The sequence below is a fragment of the Mytilus trossulus genome, chromosome 13 (genome assembly GCF_036588685.1).
Source record: "Mytilus trossulus isolate FHL-02 chromosome 13, PNRI_Mtr1.1.1.hap1, whole genome shotgun sequence".
NCBI classification, from domain to species: domain Eukaryota; kingdom Metazoa; phylum Mollusca; class Bivalvia; order Mytilida; family Mytilidae; genus Mytilus; species Mytilus trossulus.
This window is the reverse complement of record NC_086385.1, coordinates 49288698-49308530: the sequence shown is the minus strand read 5'-3', so window position 1 is coordinate 49308530 and position 19833 is coordinate 49288698. Positions and strand designations below refer to the sequence as shown.

Genomic DNA, 19833 nt, shown 5'->3' with positions numbered 1-19833 from the left:
TTTGTTGTTGATGCATAAATTTAACACCAGCACAAAAAGTTTTTGCACTGAAAATGCCTAAAATAACAATCCTTGAAAATATAAAAGTTTGAAATATTGATATACTTGTTTTTCCAGTAAGAAGAGGTGATGTGCTGTCAGCTTGGTGCGGAATCAGACCTCTAGTTATGGACCCCAACAAGTCAGATACTCAATCTATAGCTCGCAATCATATCATAGAAATCTCAGAAAACAATTTAATAACTATAGCAGGTAAGCTTGGACCCAAGCAAATCTGTTTCTTTTTCAATAGCTTGCAATTATATTATAGAAATCTCAGAACTGATAAAATTGTAATGGACCCACACAGATATCTGAGATGAGACAACTATCCACCGGAGACCAAACGATGTGGCATAGCCGTCTCTTGTAGGATATTTAAATGAAAGTTAAAAAAAAACATGTACATAGGAAGAGAACATTATAACTGAACGCTGTTCTTTTCTTTTCTTTTCACACTAATTTTTAAAAGTTAAGGAAAATTGTATTTGCAAAGATGCATTTTTTGTGGTTTTAAGAAATTCTGCATTCAAGTCGATGGGAAAATTGTAACTTGTTCAAATCTTAAAGTAATGGTCAAAGTTACACACAAAACCCTAAAAATTTGTACACCACAAAAATTATTAATTCTGAAAAATTTACTGAACCAAATTATTAAGAAGATTGAAAAACTGCAAGAGCTTTTAACTGCCTTTTAAGGTCCAAATGTGCATGACAATTTGATGTTGTATTGGTCCTTGATTTTATATTGTTTTATTTGATAGGTGGTAAATGGACAACCTACAGACACATGGCTGAAGAAACAGTCAACAAAGCAATTGATGTTTGCAATCTAAAGACCACCTCAGGATGTCGGACCAAGGGTCTAATGTTAGATGGTGCTCATGGATGGTCCCCTACATTGTTTATCAGATTGGTGCAAGATTTTGGTCTGGAGAATGAGGTAATGGTGTCATCACACATTTTATTTGTCCTGAGTACATCAATCTGTTCTTTCATTATATAATTTAATTTTGGATGTAACGCATCTTCAGATTGGTTGTCGTTATTTTGTTATCAGCCCATAGACATAATTTAGTCATGTGACCGTGATGTCATCAACGTTTTGTCATGGTTTTCTACGGTTTAAAATGGAATTTAGAATTAAATTATAAGAAATGACTGTAATATTTTTTCTGTCTATTTGAAATAACATAGAAAATGTGGTGCACACTGTTAGATAACCTGCTACACGCGTTATTCATGATCAGTGTGCACCAATTTGTTTTGTGTTATTCCTTCATAGACAAAAAAAATATTACAGTCATTCCTTAAATGAATAAGGAGATTTTGATGGAGAGCTGTGTCATTGGCACTCACACCACATCTTCCTATATCTTTTATGTATAATTGCCAAATGAGACAACTGTTCACTGGTCAAAAAGATATGGATGTAAGCAACAATCGGTCACTGAATGGTCTTCAACAATGCGCAAAAGTTAAACCCATGCCATAAAGTTAGTTTAAACATATTTATTTATAGTGGATTGGGAAACAAGTTTTGCAACTTATATTAATCCCTTTCCACTTTGCGGGTGCGAGTGCTGCCTTGTAGCGGCATTAGCCTACTCTTTTTCGAAATCTACAAGGGTGTCTTTAACGTGCAAGAGATGTGGCTCTCTCTTAACACGGGCCAGCCATTTATCGTCCCCGTCCGACGGACTATCATTGTTTCCTCAAGACCATACTCGCAAATGGTGTCAAGGGAGAGCCGAAAATTGAGTTTCTGAAATTTTTATCCCAAACGGGAATCGAACCAGGAACCTTTGTGTTAGTAGTCCGATGCACTAACCACTACACCACGGCTCTCTGCCATAAAGTTTGCTATAAAAGGTCACACCGTGACAAAAGATGAAACAATTGAAACAAGTAAAAATACAACTTTGTATGTCTATATTTAACAAAAAAAATATTGTGACCTATGTTTAAATAGGAATAAAAGGGTCTGGTGATTGATTGGATATCCATACCAAGTAATGGACTTCGCTTTTTTCACTTATACATGTTATATCAGTTTATTTATCCGCATCTTTTGAAAATAAGAATTTTTCTACAGGACATGAAGTTGTGCAAATGCCTTTTAAATTTTGATCTCAATGATTTTTAGCATTTTGCAACCAAAATGTTGACTTTTTTAAATTAAAAAAGATGTGGTATGATAGCCTGAATGAGAACACTATTCATTTAAGTTCAAATAAAGTTGATGTAAGCAATTATGGGCAACTGTACAGCTTTCAACAATGAGAAAATCACACAACAATCCTTGACAGTTTCTGCTATCTAGTTTATAATTTGGAGATAGCCAGCACATGTAACACACAAATTCCTTGGAAGACTGACACATTTTTGTAGCATATTCAGAAGTATTTTGCCTTTAAAGAAATTTGAAATGTAATTTCTTAGGAACTATAGTTTTGAACCCTCTTGTTGTTAGGGCTATTCCCAAAAAAAAATGTATGGGGGGTTTGGAAGGCACATTGTATTAATAATACATGGGTGATGGGTATCAGAGCAACTTTTCACACTATAATGCACTATAACTCTTAATTACAATTGTATGGGTGGCGGGTGCTGACAAAAACTGCCTTCAACCCCCCTCCCCCCCCCCCTATACATTTTTTTTCTGGAATAGCTCTATCATAAATATCTGTTATATAGATTAGAAATGAATCTGCTACTTGAGCTTTATTAATATGTTGGTCAGTTGGATATTTCAATAATTCATTTATTATAATTTTTGGTTGCATGTTTTAACATTTATCAGTCTGATTTTCTCTATTTATATTTTAGGTAGCAAAGCATTTAGCCAGCACATATGGAGACAAAGCTTTTAAAGTTGCAAAGTTAGCTACACTGACTGGTAAACGATGGCCAGTGTCGGGTAAAAGATTACATGAAGAATTCCCATATTTAGAGGCTGAAGTAAGAGTTTAACTGTCAACGTATATTTGTTCCAATACGTTCCAATGGAAACTTTGTTATAAACAATGTCATACTATCTGTTCCCGTTTGAACAAATATTCTCTAACATTTATACCGTTAGGAACATTTACTGTAATATTTATTCCAGTGGAAATAATATTACATAATATTGTTTCAATTTGGAACTTATATTATGAATGAACTTCTATTCCGTGATAAAACAAAAATATATATATATAGTGAGAGCTCAGGTGGTCGTGTGGTCTAGCGGGACGGCTGCAGTGCAGGCGATTTGGTGTCACGATATCACAGAAGCATGGGTTCGAATCCCGGCGAGGGAAGAACCAAAAATTTGCGAAAGCAAATTTACAGATCTAACATTGTTGGGTTGATGTTTAGACGAGTTGTATATACATTATGTACACAGCCATGTATCACCATCATTGATGGCGATCCGATGGATACATCTGTTGTAGGGTTGTCACTGACTCAGACGTACTTATGTATATAAGATAATATATATGCAAAAAATGTTCAATCTTTAATCTAAAAGAGATAACTACTCAAATTATGATAGAAACCTGGAACTGTCCCATTTTTGCTATGAATTAAAAACAAGAGGGGTGTTTGCGAAAAATATCAGTCAAGAGAATGTTAAATTTCGTAATCTGTAAGACATGGAAATTCATTCTCAAGACTGGTTATTTTTGCAATTACCCCTGAAGAACATGCTATATCTGTTTAATTACACTGAATGTTAACTTTCAAAAATGCAGTGATGATCATGACCTTACAAGCATCCAGTCAGATAGAGTATTTTTTGGCAAATACCACGGCAGAGATGGTAAAAAAGGCATATCCTTTTTGCTTATACCCCGGCGGCGTTAAAAAATCAACGATTTTCATTTGATAACAGTAAATTGGTGAAAAATACAATGGCTATCAACCAATCAAAAACCTGGATTCTTACACAAGGTGAAATTAGTTCTAGATATTAGTTGATCAAAAATATTTTAGTATAGAGATTTTTAATAATTTTGTTTTACTATAAATTAGAATTTTTGGTAGTTGATAGATGTACATGTTATCTTCAAGATAAATTGGGGCTTCGTAATCACCAGCCAGTCAACACTGAGTTCGTACCATGCTCATGCACTTGACTTCAATCTTAATTGACTAGGATTGTCAGTTTACCTATAGAAAGTCGATGGTTTTCTCTGGCCACGCAGGCTTTCTCCACCAATAAAAACTGGCTGCCACGAAATAGCCTAAATGTGGTGCTCAAAAGTGGCGTTAAAACACCAAACAATCAATAAATCAATCAATCAAGATCAATTTATTTCATATAAGCAAAGCCAAATATGAGTATTGCAGAAAATGTATAAAAGTATAAACTATGTATTCCTTGTTTCTTTGAAACTTTTGAAACTTTTTATTTCACTAAAGGCCTCACATGAGGCATAATAGTACAATAAATTTAAAAACAATAGTAATGCATGAACTAACATATATACATATGAAGTAGGTGTATGCAGATGAAAGAGTAATATTCATATATTATCATTTAAATACAGACATAACAATTTTGCAAAATTTTGCCAACCCAACAGGTACATACTTATCTTGACTATTCATTAAATTTGACAAGCTTACAGTATTTTTGTTTTTACATATATGATCAGGTATAAACTTGAGTCTTTGTTGAGTAAAAATGTTACAATTAAATATATAATGAAATTCATCACCCAGTTCTTGCTTATTACAAAGATCACAAATTCTTTCAGCTCTATTGATACTAAAAAATATACCAGCTTCAATTGGCAATTTATGGCTACCGCATCTAAAATTAATAAGATTATACATCAAGTCAGGTGGAAGTACAGTGAGGTAATTCTCAAATTTTGGTTCTTATCTGTTAACAGTTTCATAAAGAGTTCTCTCCTATGTACAGTGAATTTCTGAGATTTGTAAAAAGTTAAACAAATGGTTCCAGATACATGCAGTTTGCTCTTCCATACTTGTATATCGACACTCATTGAAGCACATTAAATTATAAATACTGACTGTCAGCCAGGAGATATAAGTCATTTATAATGCTAATTATTAAGTGACGTCAAATTCAGAGCTACATGTATTACTACTTCAGGTCCGGTAACACTATTGTTGCTTTGATTGTTTAATGTACATGTGTTAGTTTATTTCAGGTCAGATATGCAGTGAGAGAGTATGCATGTAGGGCAGTAGATATTTTAGCCAGAAGAACCAGATTAGCTTTCTGTAATGTACATGTGTTAGTTTATTTCAGGTCAGATATGCAGTAAGAGAGTATGCATGTAGGGCAGTAGATATTTTAGCCAGAAGAACCAGATTAGCTTTCTGTAATGTACATGTGTTAGTATATTTCAGGTCAGGTATGCAGTGAGAGAGTATGCATGTAGGGCAGTAGATATTTTAGCCAGAAGAACCAGATTAGCTTTCTGTAATGTACATGTGTTAGTTTATTTCAGGTCAGATATGCAGTAAGAGAGTATGCATGTAGGGCAGTAGATATTTTAGCCAGAAGAACCAGATTAGCTTTCTGTAATGTACATGTGTTAGTATATTTCAGGTCAGGTATGCAGTGAGAGAGTATGCATGTAGGGCAGTAGATATTTTAGCCAGAAGAACCAGATTAGCTTTCTGTAATGTACATGCTGCGGAAGAAGCCCTTCCAAGAATCATTGAAATAATGACAGAGGAATTAAAATGGAGTAAATCTAGACAACAGGTAAAGGGGCTGTTATATTGAAATTCTTAATGCCCCCACAACTAACATACTTTAAGAAATTCTGCATTATTCAGATGATATACTACAAAATTGATCCACCGCAAATTATCCTTCATGTCTTCCACATTTATTTTTATGAAAAAGTCATAAGGTAATGAATGATAATGAATCAAAAACATTACTCACAAACTGTTATGGATCTAAAGAGCTTTCATACTTGGTAGGAATATCCCCCGAGAAATTATTTTATCTTTACCATATTATATTGTCAGTTTGATTTTATATTTTTTACTGAAGTTATGAGACTTTGACCACTTTAAAAGTCTTATCTTATGAATGCATAGTCCAGTTTTACAGAAAGCTCTCATACTGGATAGGATATTTTGCCATTTTGATTCTACCTGATAAGGGAGTTGCAGGACCTTTTTAGAATTTGGTGTCAGTAACACTTTGTGAATGCAACAATTCTGAGACCTTATAAAAAACACATGTTTAAATTCAACTAATTAGAGATCATTTATATTCAATTATACTTCAAGTTAAAATGTATTATTTAATCTGAAAAATTGTCTCCATAATACATTTTCATCTAACAATTATAAAACACTTCAGAGGGCCTCATTTTGAAAAAAAACCAGTTGATCTGTTAGAAGTCACTCAAATCATGTTTTATTGAGTTGTGTAAACATTTTTTAATGTTTTCAGGCAGAAATGGAGCATGCCAAACAATTCTTGAGACGAGAAATGGGATTAGATTTAGGTGCTGGTACGTCAAGTGTTCCTATCAACTTTACTAAGGATGAAATCAATATGTATGTAAAGAGATTCAAATCACTGGACTATGAAAACAAAGGTTTTATAACTGTTAATGATCTCAGGAGATACTTTAAGGTAAGGACACATATGGAACACTACAGGGAGATAACTCTGTAAAATCTGCTAAATGTTTTAATCATGTTTCATTGTAAAGGAAATATTAAGCTTCTCAATTACAATGATCAAAAGTCAAACTAAATCCAATGAAATTTTTTCCAAGTAAGTGATTGGTCAAATGTTTTGTCTATATTTGAGGAAAATTAAACTAGTCAAATTATTTTTTGTCAAGGTGTATTGTACCACCTTAACATTAAAGAGGATACACATTATTAATCCAGGGAAACTAATTTATGTGGATATTGATAAAAATGTTTAATAAAGAACAAATTATATACAGTGTTGTGTGAAGATGAAGACATTGTCTAAAACAATAAAATTCTCTAGTATCTTCAAAAAAATACAATTGTTGCTCATTATCCTTCCTTTTTCCTGGTTTTTGCATTCAGATAAATGTTTCAATTTAGCATTAACTTTTAATCAAACAGAAAATATTGAGACTATAAAATAATCTGTAAATAATGCACTGTAAAGTGGAGTTGTAATACATCACACCTTTGCATTTATCTCAATAGCAGTATCGATAATTTATTTAGAGTTATTTCCCTTATACCTTAAACATTTACTAAAAATTATAAAGCATTGACAATTTTTTTTGGCAAATTAAATGGTACACAAATAAAGCCTCCTTATCAAATAAAACTCTTTCTTTATTTTGAACAAATAGCAAAAGTGCAGGGTTTTTTAGGCCAGAATTAATTTGGGTCCTTTTTTGCAATTCGTGGGTAAGCCGTTTTGTTTTTGTTAAATATCAAATTAATTAGTTGAGAATTAATAAACTTATATATATAAATATCTAAATTGTTTATACTTGCTAGGAACAGAGAAAAAAAGGGAAAAATCTTGATTGTCTTCCTGCTTCTTAACCTGGTAAACATACATATATTTTATATTTTCTTACTATGTAATGTATATTTGATTTCAGAAAATTGGTGAGCGTGTAACAGAAGATCAGCTGCATGATATCCTTAATGAGGTGGATCTCAACAAAAATGCTCAAGTAGATATAGGAGAATTTCTCCAGGTTGGTATTTATTTGTACCACATTTGAACAGGGACTATTGTATTTTGTGTACAGTGACCATTGTGTATTTTGTGTACAGTGACTACTAATTTCATTCATGTACACTTTTTTGTAGTGTGTGTCATTGTGAAACATGGCTATGGGGCTCCGAATTTTAGAGCTTGAACCAATAAAAACTTTTATTTTGCCTTTTAACTTTAAAAGTGAGATCAACAATATTTGGTCTAAGGATTTGTGGCATTATTATTGTGAATTTCGTCCATATGTAGTATCCATTTACCCCATTTAGTTGCTACAGTGGTCTCTTTAGTTTTCTAGATTTGATTTCAGTCTCAAATTTTAGTTTTATTCCCCAAATTTTATATGTGTTTGACTTATAGATACGATTGAATGAAGCTTGTGATTTTTGAGCTCATTCTGACTTAATCTCTCTGCAGCTTATGCAGCTTGTGATTGCATTGGAATCTCACTGTGAGGGTCTAGACCATGCATTAAAGCCATTTGTTTACAGGATAAGATCCCTGCATTCTGACCAATAGTAAGGAGTTGTTGTTGTGTCACTCACATCCACAGAACTTATTGTTTGCACTGATTGATACCTCACAAAAGATCTCACACATTCCTCTTGGATATATATACATAGCTCGAACAAAATTTGTGTGGGTATATTTGTACCATGCTTTTAATAATAATTAAGGTTTATGTTGTTAATCTATCAATGATTCTATAGATATCTATAACTCTAATTTTTTGTTTACCCAAGCTTTTTAGGACTACTGTTGTATGATAGAAAAAAAGTAAATAATTTTTTATAAAAGTATTCTTTATCTTATCATAAACATATGAAAGCATTTGTTTTTTCTTTTAATGGAGGATTCATTATTTATTGTAACACACACATTTTCGTTGATTTCAAAGGTAAATTTGAACCACAAATGTTAAGGTCAATGAACAGCATATTTTCTATCATGTTGTTTGTAGACTTGGGAAATACCAGGAATTGAAAATCCATGACAAATTTATGTTTCTTCAATTTATAAAAATTGGCACCCCCAAAAGTTAAATGAATCAACAGTATGTGCATAATCATATCATCAGTTCATGATTGAATTGAATATTAAATAAATGTTTTATTTGCAGTTTTGGTATTTTGTTGTTGTGTGGTCACTTAAGCAGCGTTATATAATTGTGTGTCCTTATTCGCCATTTCAGCATCTAGAGGACCAACGGTTATCTTATTGTTTGTGTTGAAGACAACCACTATTCATTGATGTAATTTCACTTATTTTGGATATCGTAAGCCAATCACAGCCTTTCGGTGCAAAATACTTTTTTGAAAATATTACCTAGAATTCATTAGATTCTGAAATGGCAATCAATGACAGGAATTTCACACTATGTGGATTCATTTTTTAATAGTACTAACTATGAACTTTAATGGATTGAGGGAATATTGTATTTTGATGAACTTTTTATTTTAAGGTTTTTATAGAAATTAGTATAAAAGGCTTTAGAAGAATTATAATTTGTTTGCAACTTTAAATTGTGGTTTAGTTGAATTAAAATCTATGGGGAAAATGAATCCACAGTAACTTATGCTCTTTTTTTCTCCTACAGCTGTTGACTACACTGGAATTTATTTATTTACCTACAGCTGTTGATTGCACTGAAATCTTACAAAAAATCTTATTTATTTTCTACAGCTGTTGAGTTCTCTGAAATCTCACAAGAATAATCCTGTTTATGGTATTAAATCGTCTGTGTACAAGATGAAATCACTACTAAGTGATTCCGACCATGAGTAAGGCACTGGTTTGCATTTTCAAGTCTATAACTGTGAAGTCATTCGCTTATTTTTATAGCGGTAGTCAAAAGCTGGTCCTGCATACTGTTTTACATTGTTTGAGTGCTGTAATGGTTTCTTAAAAGCAATGCTGCATTTTTTAAGCTGACATAATTTTGTGCATTTTTAAGCATGTTTTTGAATGAATAAAAAATAATATATATTTATACATATGTTCTTCATATCATCTATTTAAAGGCAATTAAAACCTGAATGCAGTTTGTTTAAGAAACAACAATCAATCTTGTTAAGACTATAGGAAAGATAAGACTCAGAATATAAGTTCCTTTGGACTGAAAGATATATTTTTTATTATTCTATATTATTTACCCAATGCACAGCTTTTAACTTATAATGTAAAACAGCATGTAGGCAGTGCACAGTCAGCATTTTATATAATTAGAAATAAGTTATAAAATAATAGTTAAGACGTGATAAATTACACAAAGGGTAAAGAAGGAAAATGAGAAGACTATAAAGAACAGAAGTAGAAAGGCAACATTTTTCCTTTGGTTAAAAATGGAAATTTTTTAAATATTTGCTTTCACAGAATTTCATATTTGATGAAATATTGTTTCAAAATTTTTATTCATTTCAATCACTTTTTAAAAAGTTAAATGCAGTAGAAATTCTCACTTTAAAGGCATTAATTGAGTGGGTGTTTTTCTTTTATTGTATATAGTATACATATAGTATTTGGGAATTACATATTTTATGCTTCATGACACAATATTCAAGGTGTTAACCTGTTGCTTTTAGATCTGCCTTTAAAATTTTTGAAATTTAAAAAATAATTTTTGAAATTTTTGCTTACATGTTTAAAACAATGTTATTTGCAAAAATATACTTTTTTGTTTAGAATGATATAATGATTATTGAATGATATTGTCAGTATTTTGCATCCATTTGGATTTTTGGCTTACCTACATAAATTTGTGCAAAAATATGAATTGTTCATGCACAGCTTACTAGCAAAACAAATAAAATTGCAGATTAAAAAATTTTGCATTTTTTTATGAATGATAAAGATATGGAATGAATTCACAGTCGGGCAATTAACATGTTCTTTATTGAATTGTTATTGACGATAAACCAAGTTTTTTGCTGCAAGTCTTTACTGTTGAGTTTTTTAATGATGTTCAAATATACTAACTTTCATTATAAATTAGTTTGAAAGTTTTTCTCAATTGAATTGTTTCATGTTACTCAGTTCTTGGCCCTTTACAGCCAACTATAGTGTTTTTGACATTGTTGAAGGCAGTACAGTTGCTTATAATTGCTTACATCCACTTCAACTTTGTTGGATAGTTGTCTCATTAGTGGTCATACTACATCTCATTATTTTCCAACTTTATGATATTAATGAATTATTGTTTTAATGGAAAAACCTGAGAACAGCAAGTAAATTTGATATTTAAATTCGATTTTGATCAAAAGTTAACACAGGAAAACTGTTAATAATTTGTCAAAAGATAGAAATGAATAAATTACCTCAGAATCTGAAAAAAATACTTCCTTTAATGAAGGACTAAAAAAATTAAGCCTTAATTAATTCAGCATTATACAGGCTGTTCCATTTATTAAAAAACAACAATGGACCTTGGAAAGACAATTTTTAATGGAACAGCCAAAACTAGTTTTACTGTTTTACTTATTTGTAATATTCTGTTCTTTATAATTTCATACATTATGTCTTATTTGTGTTATGTTTTTGTTTTAATTTAGGTTCATTGATGTTGATTGTTTCAGGATTCTAACATAGGGCAAGCTTGAGAGTTCCTTTTCAGGACATGCTTACAATTTCAATTGTAGCAGGGGTTCAAAATAGTACATTTTTTTATACTGTAAATTTATTATAGGGAAAAAATTGATAGGGTTATGAACACAATATTATTTTGATGTTTTGATCATAGCGAAAACTTTGTTAGGGTTATAAAGGCAATAATTCAAACTCTCATTTTGAAATTTTTTATATGAATTAAACAGGATTTTTCTCAATATCACAAAGATAAAAATCGCATTTTTGCCTAAAATGACAAATTGCAATAATAAATGCTTGCAATAATTTTCGGAATTTACAGTACTGTAAATTCAGAAATTATTGCAAGGTGTTTTTATAATTGCAAATTATGCGACAGATTTGTAAACGCAATAATTAAAACTTGCATTTTGTAATATTTTAACTGAATTAGCATGTCTTTTCCATAAATCGTAAAAATTAAAATCGCATTTATATAAAGTTTAAAATGACAAAATTGCAATAATAAAAGTGCACAATAATTTCTGAATTTACAGTATGTTTATTATCCTCCCAACAAATTCATGGAAGCTTTTCAGAGCATATAGTTTTCTAAATAAAAGCAAGTTGAATATTTGAAAGATCCATCAAGTTCTCAATGTATTATTATAAAAAGGTATTCAAAAGCATCCATGATTTTGGAGACCTTTAATTTTGAACCCTTGTTACCCCTTTTAGAAGCATTGATTAAACATTGGAAAGATTTTATGCCAAGTTTTGAATGTTTTAGTTGATGTATTGTGCAAAAGTTTGTGAGGAACTCGAGAAATTGTCTAAGGAAGAGGGAGGACTACCACGTCATCGTGAACTCTCGTTTACGGTATTGAATGCACCTTCGCGTGATTACTTCTTTTGAACAATCCATCAGACTATTACAGCTTATAAATTTCAGTATAATGTGAGTCATATGGGATAGGAATTGATTAAACTCTTATTTCGCAACTTTGGATTCATCATTATTTATAAGATAGCAATGTGTGTGTATATAGCTATAGACAATAATTGTGCGTTGACTTCCACCATTTATGAAAAGGCCTCATATCATGCAGGCGGAGAATAGGTCTTATGAATAATTAATTATAATTTCTGCAATTTCTATTTAAATATTCATGAGGAAAAGTGATATCATGTCAGTGACTGTATATATGACATAGAAATATACGGTCAACGCATTTTGTTTAACTGCTCAAATAGAACGAGTGCAGTATAAATGGTGTTTATATGTATTTACCAAAAAGATATATAAGTTCAATGCAGCGCTCACTTGTCTGCTAATTTTGGCAAAAACAAGAAATCAAATATCAACAAAAGTACATCCTCAATCCATGAACATTCATATCAACACAAATAAATGAGTTCATTGCAATTTCAATATTTTAAATTCATTGCATTGGGTCTTATGAATTCAATGTTTTGGCTAAATACAGCAAAAATGATCTAATCCTGGTGTCAGAAGAAAAACATTATTTCTAAAATTTCAAAGTTTTGGAAACATTAAATATTGGCTATATTTGACAACTATTTTAAATTGTTACATAATCTTTAATGGGGTGAAATCAATAAATTCTTTCCTATATGACTCATCTTTATACATAAGTATATATAATAATGATATTTTAGTATTTTTATGCATAATAATTTTAGAATGAATCACAATTATTAATTAATTGCATTTGAATATTTATGATTTGAATTTCAGTTTAATTGGTGTGTACCTTAAATTTTGTTATATATAACATTCAAATGTCTTTAAAACATGATACTGGTTGATCCTTTTACCTTTTTATTTGATTGATTTATTTATTTCCTTTTTCAATTTGTTATGGGTTGGGTTGATCTATGCTTTAAATTCTTGCGACCAATATACAAATATGATAGATAAATTAGTGCAATTTTACAAAAGACTGGATATCAATTATTTTATCAAAATAAAAATGCATACTGTTATAAATATATAATACCTTCAAGATTTTCACAATAAGATGAACATCACAAACAATCCTGAATTTACAGTATATAATTGTTAGGAAATTTTTTTTATTGGCCCAAGCTTAAGTTAAGGTGGTACCCAACACTACAGGGAGATAACTCTGTAAAGTCAGCTAAATGTTTTAATTACGTTGTGTTGTAAATGGAATATTAAGCTTCTAAATGATCAAAATTGGTGTTTGTCAAACTGCTATATAACCAGTGTAATTTTTCTGACAAAACAGTTGGTTAAAAATTTTTGAAATTTTTATATTTTTGTTAAAGGGTCAAAATAAGTACTTTGACAAAATTTTATGAAAATTAAACGAGCCAAATTAATTTTTAGTGAAAGTGTTGGATACCACCTTAAATAAATTACTTCAGTTGTACTTAAAGACATCACATTAAAGACATAGTCACATGATAGTTGTACTTAAAGACATCACATTAAAGACATAGTCACATGATAGTTGCACTTAAAGACATTACATTAAAGACATAGTCACATGATAGTTGTACTTAAAGACATTACATTAAAGACATAGTCACATGATAGTTGTACTTAAAAACATTACATTAAAGACATAGTCACATGATAGTTGTACTTAAAGACATTACATTAAAGACATAGTCACATGATAGTTGTACTTAAAGACATTACATTAAAGACAGTCACATGATAGTTGTATCCGATTATGTTCAGGGTTTGTTAAATTAATTTTAATTCATTAAAATTCATTAAATTTCATTAAATTTCATTAAATTTCATCTACAGTTCATTTTAATGCAGAGATATTGAGTATGCGTTTATCAGAAAGGCAATTAAAATAAAGCTTTTATTTTATATATTTCACTGAAGGTACAACAGTGAGCAGTTTCTTTGAAAATAGATTAATACATGTATATACAATCGAAATGAATTGTATTCACAGGAACATACTGTAATATATTTGTCTACGTCTATGTATTACTCTTATACTTACTCCTGAAAGTATGTAAGACAGTATTCATGAATTTATAAGTTTTAAATAAAATGTACTTATATCTATTCAATGAAATATTCCTTAAAAAAATATACTTATTTTTGATTGAATAGCAGCATAATTCCTGTAGTATGGAACTAATTTTTAGACAGTGTTATTGAAATACAAATTATGTGTCCTTGCTTAATTAACACACATGGATCTGTTTTACTGTTAAATGTTTTACATGTAAATGGTTTCCTCAAAATCTCTGAAGGTGTGTAACATATTACAATTGACAACTTTCGAGTTCGATGCATTTCCGTCAAAAAGTCTGGTTTTAGTGAATGTCATTTGTGTGTTTAGGGGCGTCATCACTTCCATTCCAATGTTGAGCGAGTGGTTGGAAAACTATAATTCTATATTGTACGAATTATTCGGCAAATTGAATTCTTAAAATTGACAATCAGTATTGCTGTCATTAAGTACCTACAGAACAACCATTATTTCTAGTTTATCCTGCACAATGACAATCACCAAGACGCTTGATGAACTTAAATAGTGCAGGGATACAGGCGACCCCCTCTATCTGGTAAATGACGTCATAAAGGCACGTATAATTGAAGAGTTTTTTCCGTTGACGGATGAACTCGAAAGTGGTCTATTGTGAGGATTACATAGCTATAAAATCAGGTTTAATCTACGATTTACTGCATAATGAAATGCCTGTACCAAGATGTTTTCAATTGGTATGATGTTTTTGAGCTTCTGATTTTACCATTTGATAAGGGAATTTCTTTTTAGAAAAATCCGTGGAATTCAGTATATATTTGTTGTTAAACTTTAAAATGGAATGAGAGGATCAAATTTACATTTAATTAGATTGAAATTAGGAGTACAATATTTATGCACATCTGATATAATATTGATGAGAAGAACATGTTCTTGTATTTGATTTTTTTTCCCATACAGTATTTGTATACATGCATATACATTTATATATATAAAATTATTGCATAAAACGTGGTAAATATTGTCAGGAGTCAAGCTTTATATTGCTAGTGAGATTGACATGACATGACATTGACAACGTCATCATAGGTCAAGTAGCAATAAACAGATTATCATTATCGTACTGGCTCAAGCGAGAAAATCAATCTCGTTGAGATCAATGATGAACTATAATATTATTGCTTAAAATGTGGTAAATATTGTTAAGAGTCAGGCTTTCTATTGCAAGTGCTTACAATTGCAATGTATGTTCCTTGAGGGATGATATTCACATATATTTTCATGCAAATTATTTTGATGTTCTGTATGAAATTTGTTGTTGCTATGAAATTAAAAGAATAACTAATTTTACTTTTTCCAGTAAAATATAAATTGCACTAGTGAGCTTAAGCTTTGTAGTATTTCATTTACAATATTATAGTGCAATAATTTACTATTTATAATTACTTTGTGGGTTTGGTTTGTTTTTTTTTATTTTGCCTGAATTGTAGAGAGGAGATGTATGATGGCTGTTTGGTCTGATCAGGGTTTTTTGGCTAAGAAAATGATGGTACACTGTCTGATTTTATGGTTCTAATAGGTTCTCATTATCATGCTATCAAGCATTGATAAGCTATTATGTTTTAAGATCTTTTTTTATATCTAATCTGTTATAAAGTACTCTTTACATTTTCAAAATGATAGTAAAATTTTCACACAATCATAGATAGCATTTGTATTCACATATTATTTTTTTTGTATTTTACAGTTAATGAGTGCTTTGAAAAGTGGTAATGTCTCTAATTCACGATTTGCTAAGGCTGTTTTGAAGAGTTCCGAGTTGGACCGTATTCCTGTGGAGAGAAGTGGAGGAGGAGTGTAGTCAACATAATAATTTAAAGATCTGTCCTTGACCTTGTAGTTGTATTATTGTCATCTTATTTATTATTTGTTATCAGTGTTATGTCACATAGAAAAAGTACACAATAATCTATAGATATGTGAAAAAAAAGACCTTCTGTTAATCTGGGCACATACCCAATAAATGAAATCAAGTTAGACTTTAAAAAAATATACAATATTTTAAAACTTTATTTATGTTGCTTTTGCCATTCTTCATGTTCTTATATCAATACAGTTTGATGAAAAAATAGTTTTTTCAAAGAATAAATTATTTAATAGTGTGCCAAGCCAAAAGGACATGAGTTTTATATCAAACTCTATTTTCACTACTGAACTTTGCCTAAAATGCATGAAATTTAGTACTCTTTAAATTATAATAAATCTACGATGTTGTTTGTTCTTATTGCTTTTGAAATATATGTACTGTATATGTATTTTAAAACAAATTTTGATGTAGGTATATTTGTTATGCTTGAATAGATGCACTGGAATGAAAATGCAGTTTAAAATCCATTTAATAAATCACCAGAAAATGCAACTGTGTATGCATGATGCCTCAGTTGGGCTAAAAAACTTGTAAAACATTAACAAAAACCACTGAATGGTATATAAAACCAATAAACAGATCACAGAAATAATTCCTGATCTTTTTAATTTTAGCATCAGTGCCATCACCGATGACTCTTTTATAACATGTATAAGCTCCAACACACATCTGGAGTAAAAAAAATTATCAGCCTTTGAGCATCACCAATGACTCTTCTATCGAGTTAACACTCATCTACAGTACACAAGTATGAGCCTAATATTATTGGTGAGTTTTGCTTAAAATAAAAAAAATGGAACTGGAAGGAGAATATTTTTTTTTATTAATTTTATCTTTTGTTTATTATTGAATGTGTTAATGATTTATTTTTATGTGAATAAACAAGGTGAAATGCATAAAATCTATACTTATATATATATATACTGTAGAGTATATTTCATGTCTTTTTTTTTCTTTTTTTTTGCCATTAAATAAGGGTCTTTCCAATACGAAATATTTTGTCTGTTTGTTCTTCCATCTGTCTTAGCTTAACTAATAAGTGTAAGCCTTATTTTTGTTTATATATAGGTAAACATAGATTTAAATATTCTAGCAATTTTTGTGAATGTATTTACTATTTAGAATCTTGGCTGTTTGAATTTTACTCCCAACACACACATTAATCTACTAATAATTTTTTGGCCCTGAGTTTCAAAATAAATAGATTTCCATGACACAAGTATATATTGATAGGGAATTAAAAAAGCAAATAAAATATAGAAGTGAATGTGCTTGTTTTTGAGATATTAGCCATTGAAATTTTGGGGGGAAAATGTTCTCTCTCGATTCTACATGTTCTACATGGCTTTATTATAGACCAGTTAAAGTTCTTAAAAAGTATTAAAAAATTAATAAGATTTTATAAGACTTTTACAAATGGCTAATAATTAAACATGTAAAAGGTTTATAAAAAGAAAAATGAGGGTTCATGGGCAAATTTTTTTTAAGGCATTCAAATGGATAAAACCAGAGGATTTCGAAAATCTGACAAAAAGTCCAAAACATGACAAGCAGACATCCTTAAGACGTGATACTAGACAACAATAAGAGAGTATGAAGTTATACTGATTTTATGGATTAGTGACCAATGTTAAGGTTTTCTTGTTGGGTCTTTTACTCAGATTCTGTTATTAATATGTTGACTCTTTTAGTGAGTGGAATGTGTGTAATGTGTCTGTATTGGCAGGTTTCTTATGAAGTGAACCTCATTTTCATTAATCCTCAATAATGTTATGTCTATGTTATACCTTAACCAGTAAAGATCTTTTAAAACACAAAATTCAAATACAGTCATTAATGCTGACAAAACATTTCAGTTTTTTCACTCTTGTTAATTTTGATGAGTAATGTAATCTCAGTACTATAAGAGTTTGAATACATAAATGATCATTGTGTGTGTGTGTGTGCAGAGTTATATTTTTTTCTCTTTTACTTTATGTGTTTATGAGAGTATTCTGCATAATGTTATTGTCTGTTCTTCATTTAACAAAAAACTTACAAACCATTTATTGAGACCAGTATAACTGACCTACCATATGTTCCATTGTTTTTGTGTGAGCCAATTTTAAATTATTAAGGATACATTGTATTATCATGCTTTGAGCAAATTATGTATACAAGCCTATAAGAAATTTGTTTTTTATAACATGTTTAATTTGATTGTTCATCTTTTACTCACAAATCCTCAGAAATGTTATTTCAATAATGAACCAACATTTAGGAAAGATTTATATTTATGTTAAAACTTCATGTGCATTGTGGGGACCTCAGTGGTCAAGTGGTCTGAGTAGTCGAACTACTGTTTCACTAGTCTGTCAACACTCAGGTTGTGAGTTTGAATCCTGTACTTCCTTCCTCCACCAAAAAAATCCTAACAGCATCAGCATAGCAACAACAGTAGTGTGGAAAGTGGCGTTAAACACCTATCTATAAAATCAAATCAAATATTTAGTTTTGTAATTTCAGAAACTGCATCTTCGTATTAAATTCTTAAGGTATCATAAATTTTCAGCAAAACACAGTGTTTTCTTTTAACTATATCTATGTGTCAAGAGAATCTATGTCATGCACATGCTTAAACATTTAGAACTTCAACACTTCAACTCATAACTTAGACCATTATTATATACTGTAAGATATTAATCAAATGTTGGATAATGTGAACTGTTGGTTGGTTTGAAAGAACACATCTTTTTCCTAAACTGATCATACTATCTTTATAAAATGACTACAAACTTTAAATGATATCCATCATATTTGTTATTTATGATATGTTGATGTAGTTTACTGTTCTTTTTATACACACATTTTATGTTAATAAATTATTATTTTAGTAGACAATGTGTCTGTTTTATTAACAATCTATACAAGAAAATGGCTCTTCAAAAAGTTTAACAAAGCTTGTCAACTGAACCTCTGTTTTGTGGACTTGGAAGGAAATTTCTGTTTTGTCTCTATGTACAGGTTTACTTCACAATAACACTTTTTACATTGATAATAAGAATTTAAACTATGTTTCTCCTTAAAAGATTTTTAACATAGCATAACATAAGAATTGTGTATGACAGAAGGAATATAAAAGAAACTTTTCTGGTACAGGAAAGGAAATTCACCATTCAAGATTTTCATTTATGGATCCTTTGCAGCCAATTGGGACAATTAACACCCCAAAAGATATTATTTTTGAAACGATCTCGGGTGGAGGCCATGTTCTTCGTGGTCTGCTAAACCATGGCTGTACTTGAAATATCCATTGGTCACATTTGAGGCAATTTGCGAAATCCAAATGATCTAAGGTATGGACCAAGAAGTTTCATTATCTTTTTTATTCTGCCAGTACAAAACGACAAATAGAACATTTTATACTGTTAACTTGAAAGCATACATCCAAGATGATTAGTTTGCAAAATGTGGTCGACTAGTTTTACAAGTGGCGATGGATATGCTTCAAATTGAATAGAAGACGTAATTGTGTAAAACATGGTTGGGTCTCCTCCGTATTCATAATTAAGGGAATCGTTCGACCATCCCAAATTACGTCTGTTGCTGATTCATACACT

General features: G+C 30.4%; 1 protein-coding gene across 3 annotated transcripts in view; it reads left to right on the top strand.

Annotated features, from left to right (window-relative positions):
* The window catches only part of LOC134695044 (glycerol-3-phosphate dehydrogenase, mitochondrial-like), a 50140-nt gene extending 31026 nt beyond the window's left edge, over positions 1-19114 (top strand). For 2 of the 3 annotated variants that reach the window (XM_063556217.1, XM_063556218.1), the window contains exons 11-17: positions 118-252; positions 804-982; positions 2869-3000; positions 5609-5767; positions 6473-6658; positions 7626-7724; positions 16055-19114. In XM_063556217.1, the coding sequence (XP_063412287.1) occupies positions 118-252; positions 804-982; positions 2869-3000; positions 5609-5767; positions 6473-6658; positions 7626-7724; positions 16055-16168 (1004 nt within the window). In that variant the 3' untranslated portion in view covers positions 16169-19114. Of the gene's footprint in view, positions 1-117; positions 253-803; positions 983-2868; positions 3001-5608; positions 5768-6472; positions 6659-7625; positions 7725-9427; positions 9526-16054 lie in introns of all 3 variants that reach the window. The other variant, XM_063556219.1, reaches the window with a different exon arrangement.
* Positions 19115-19833: the final 719 nt, after the last annotated feature.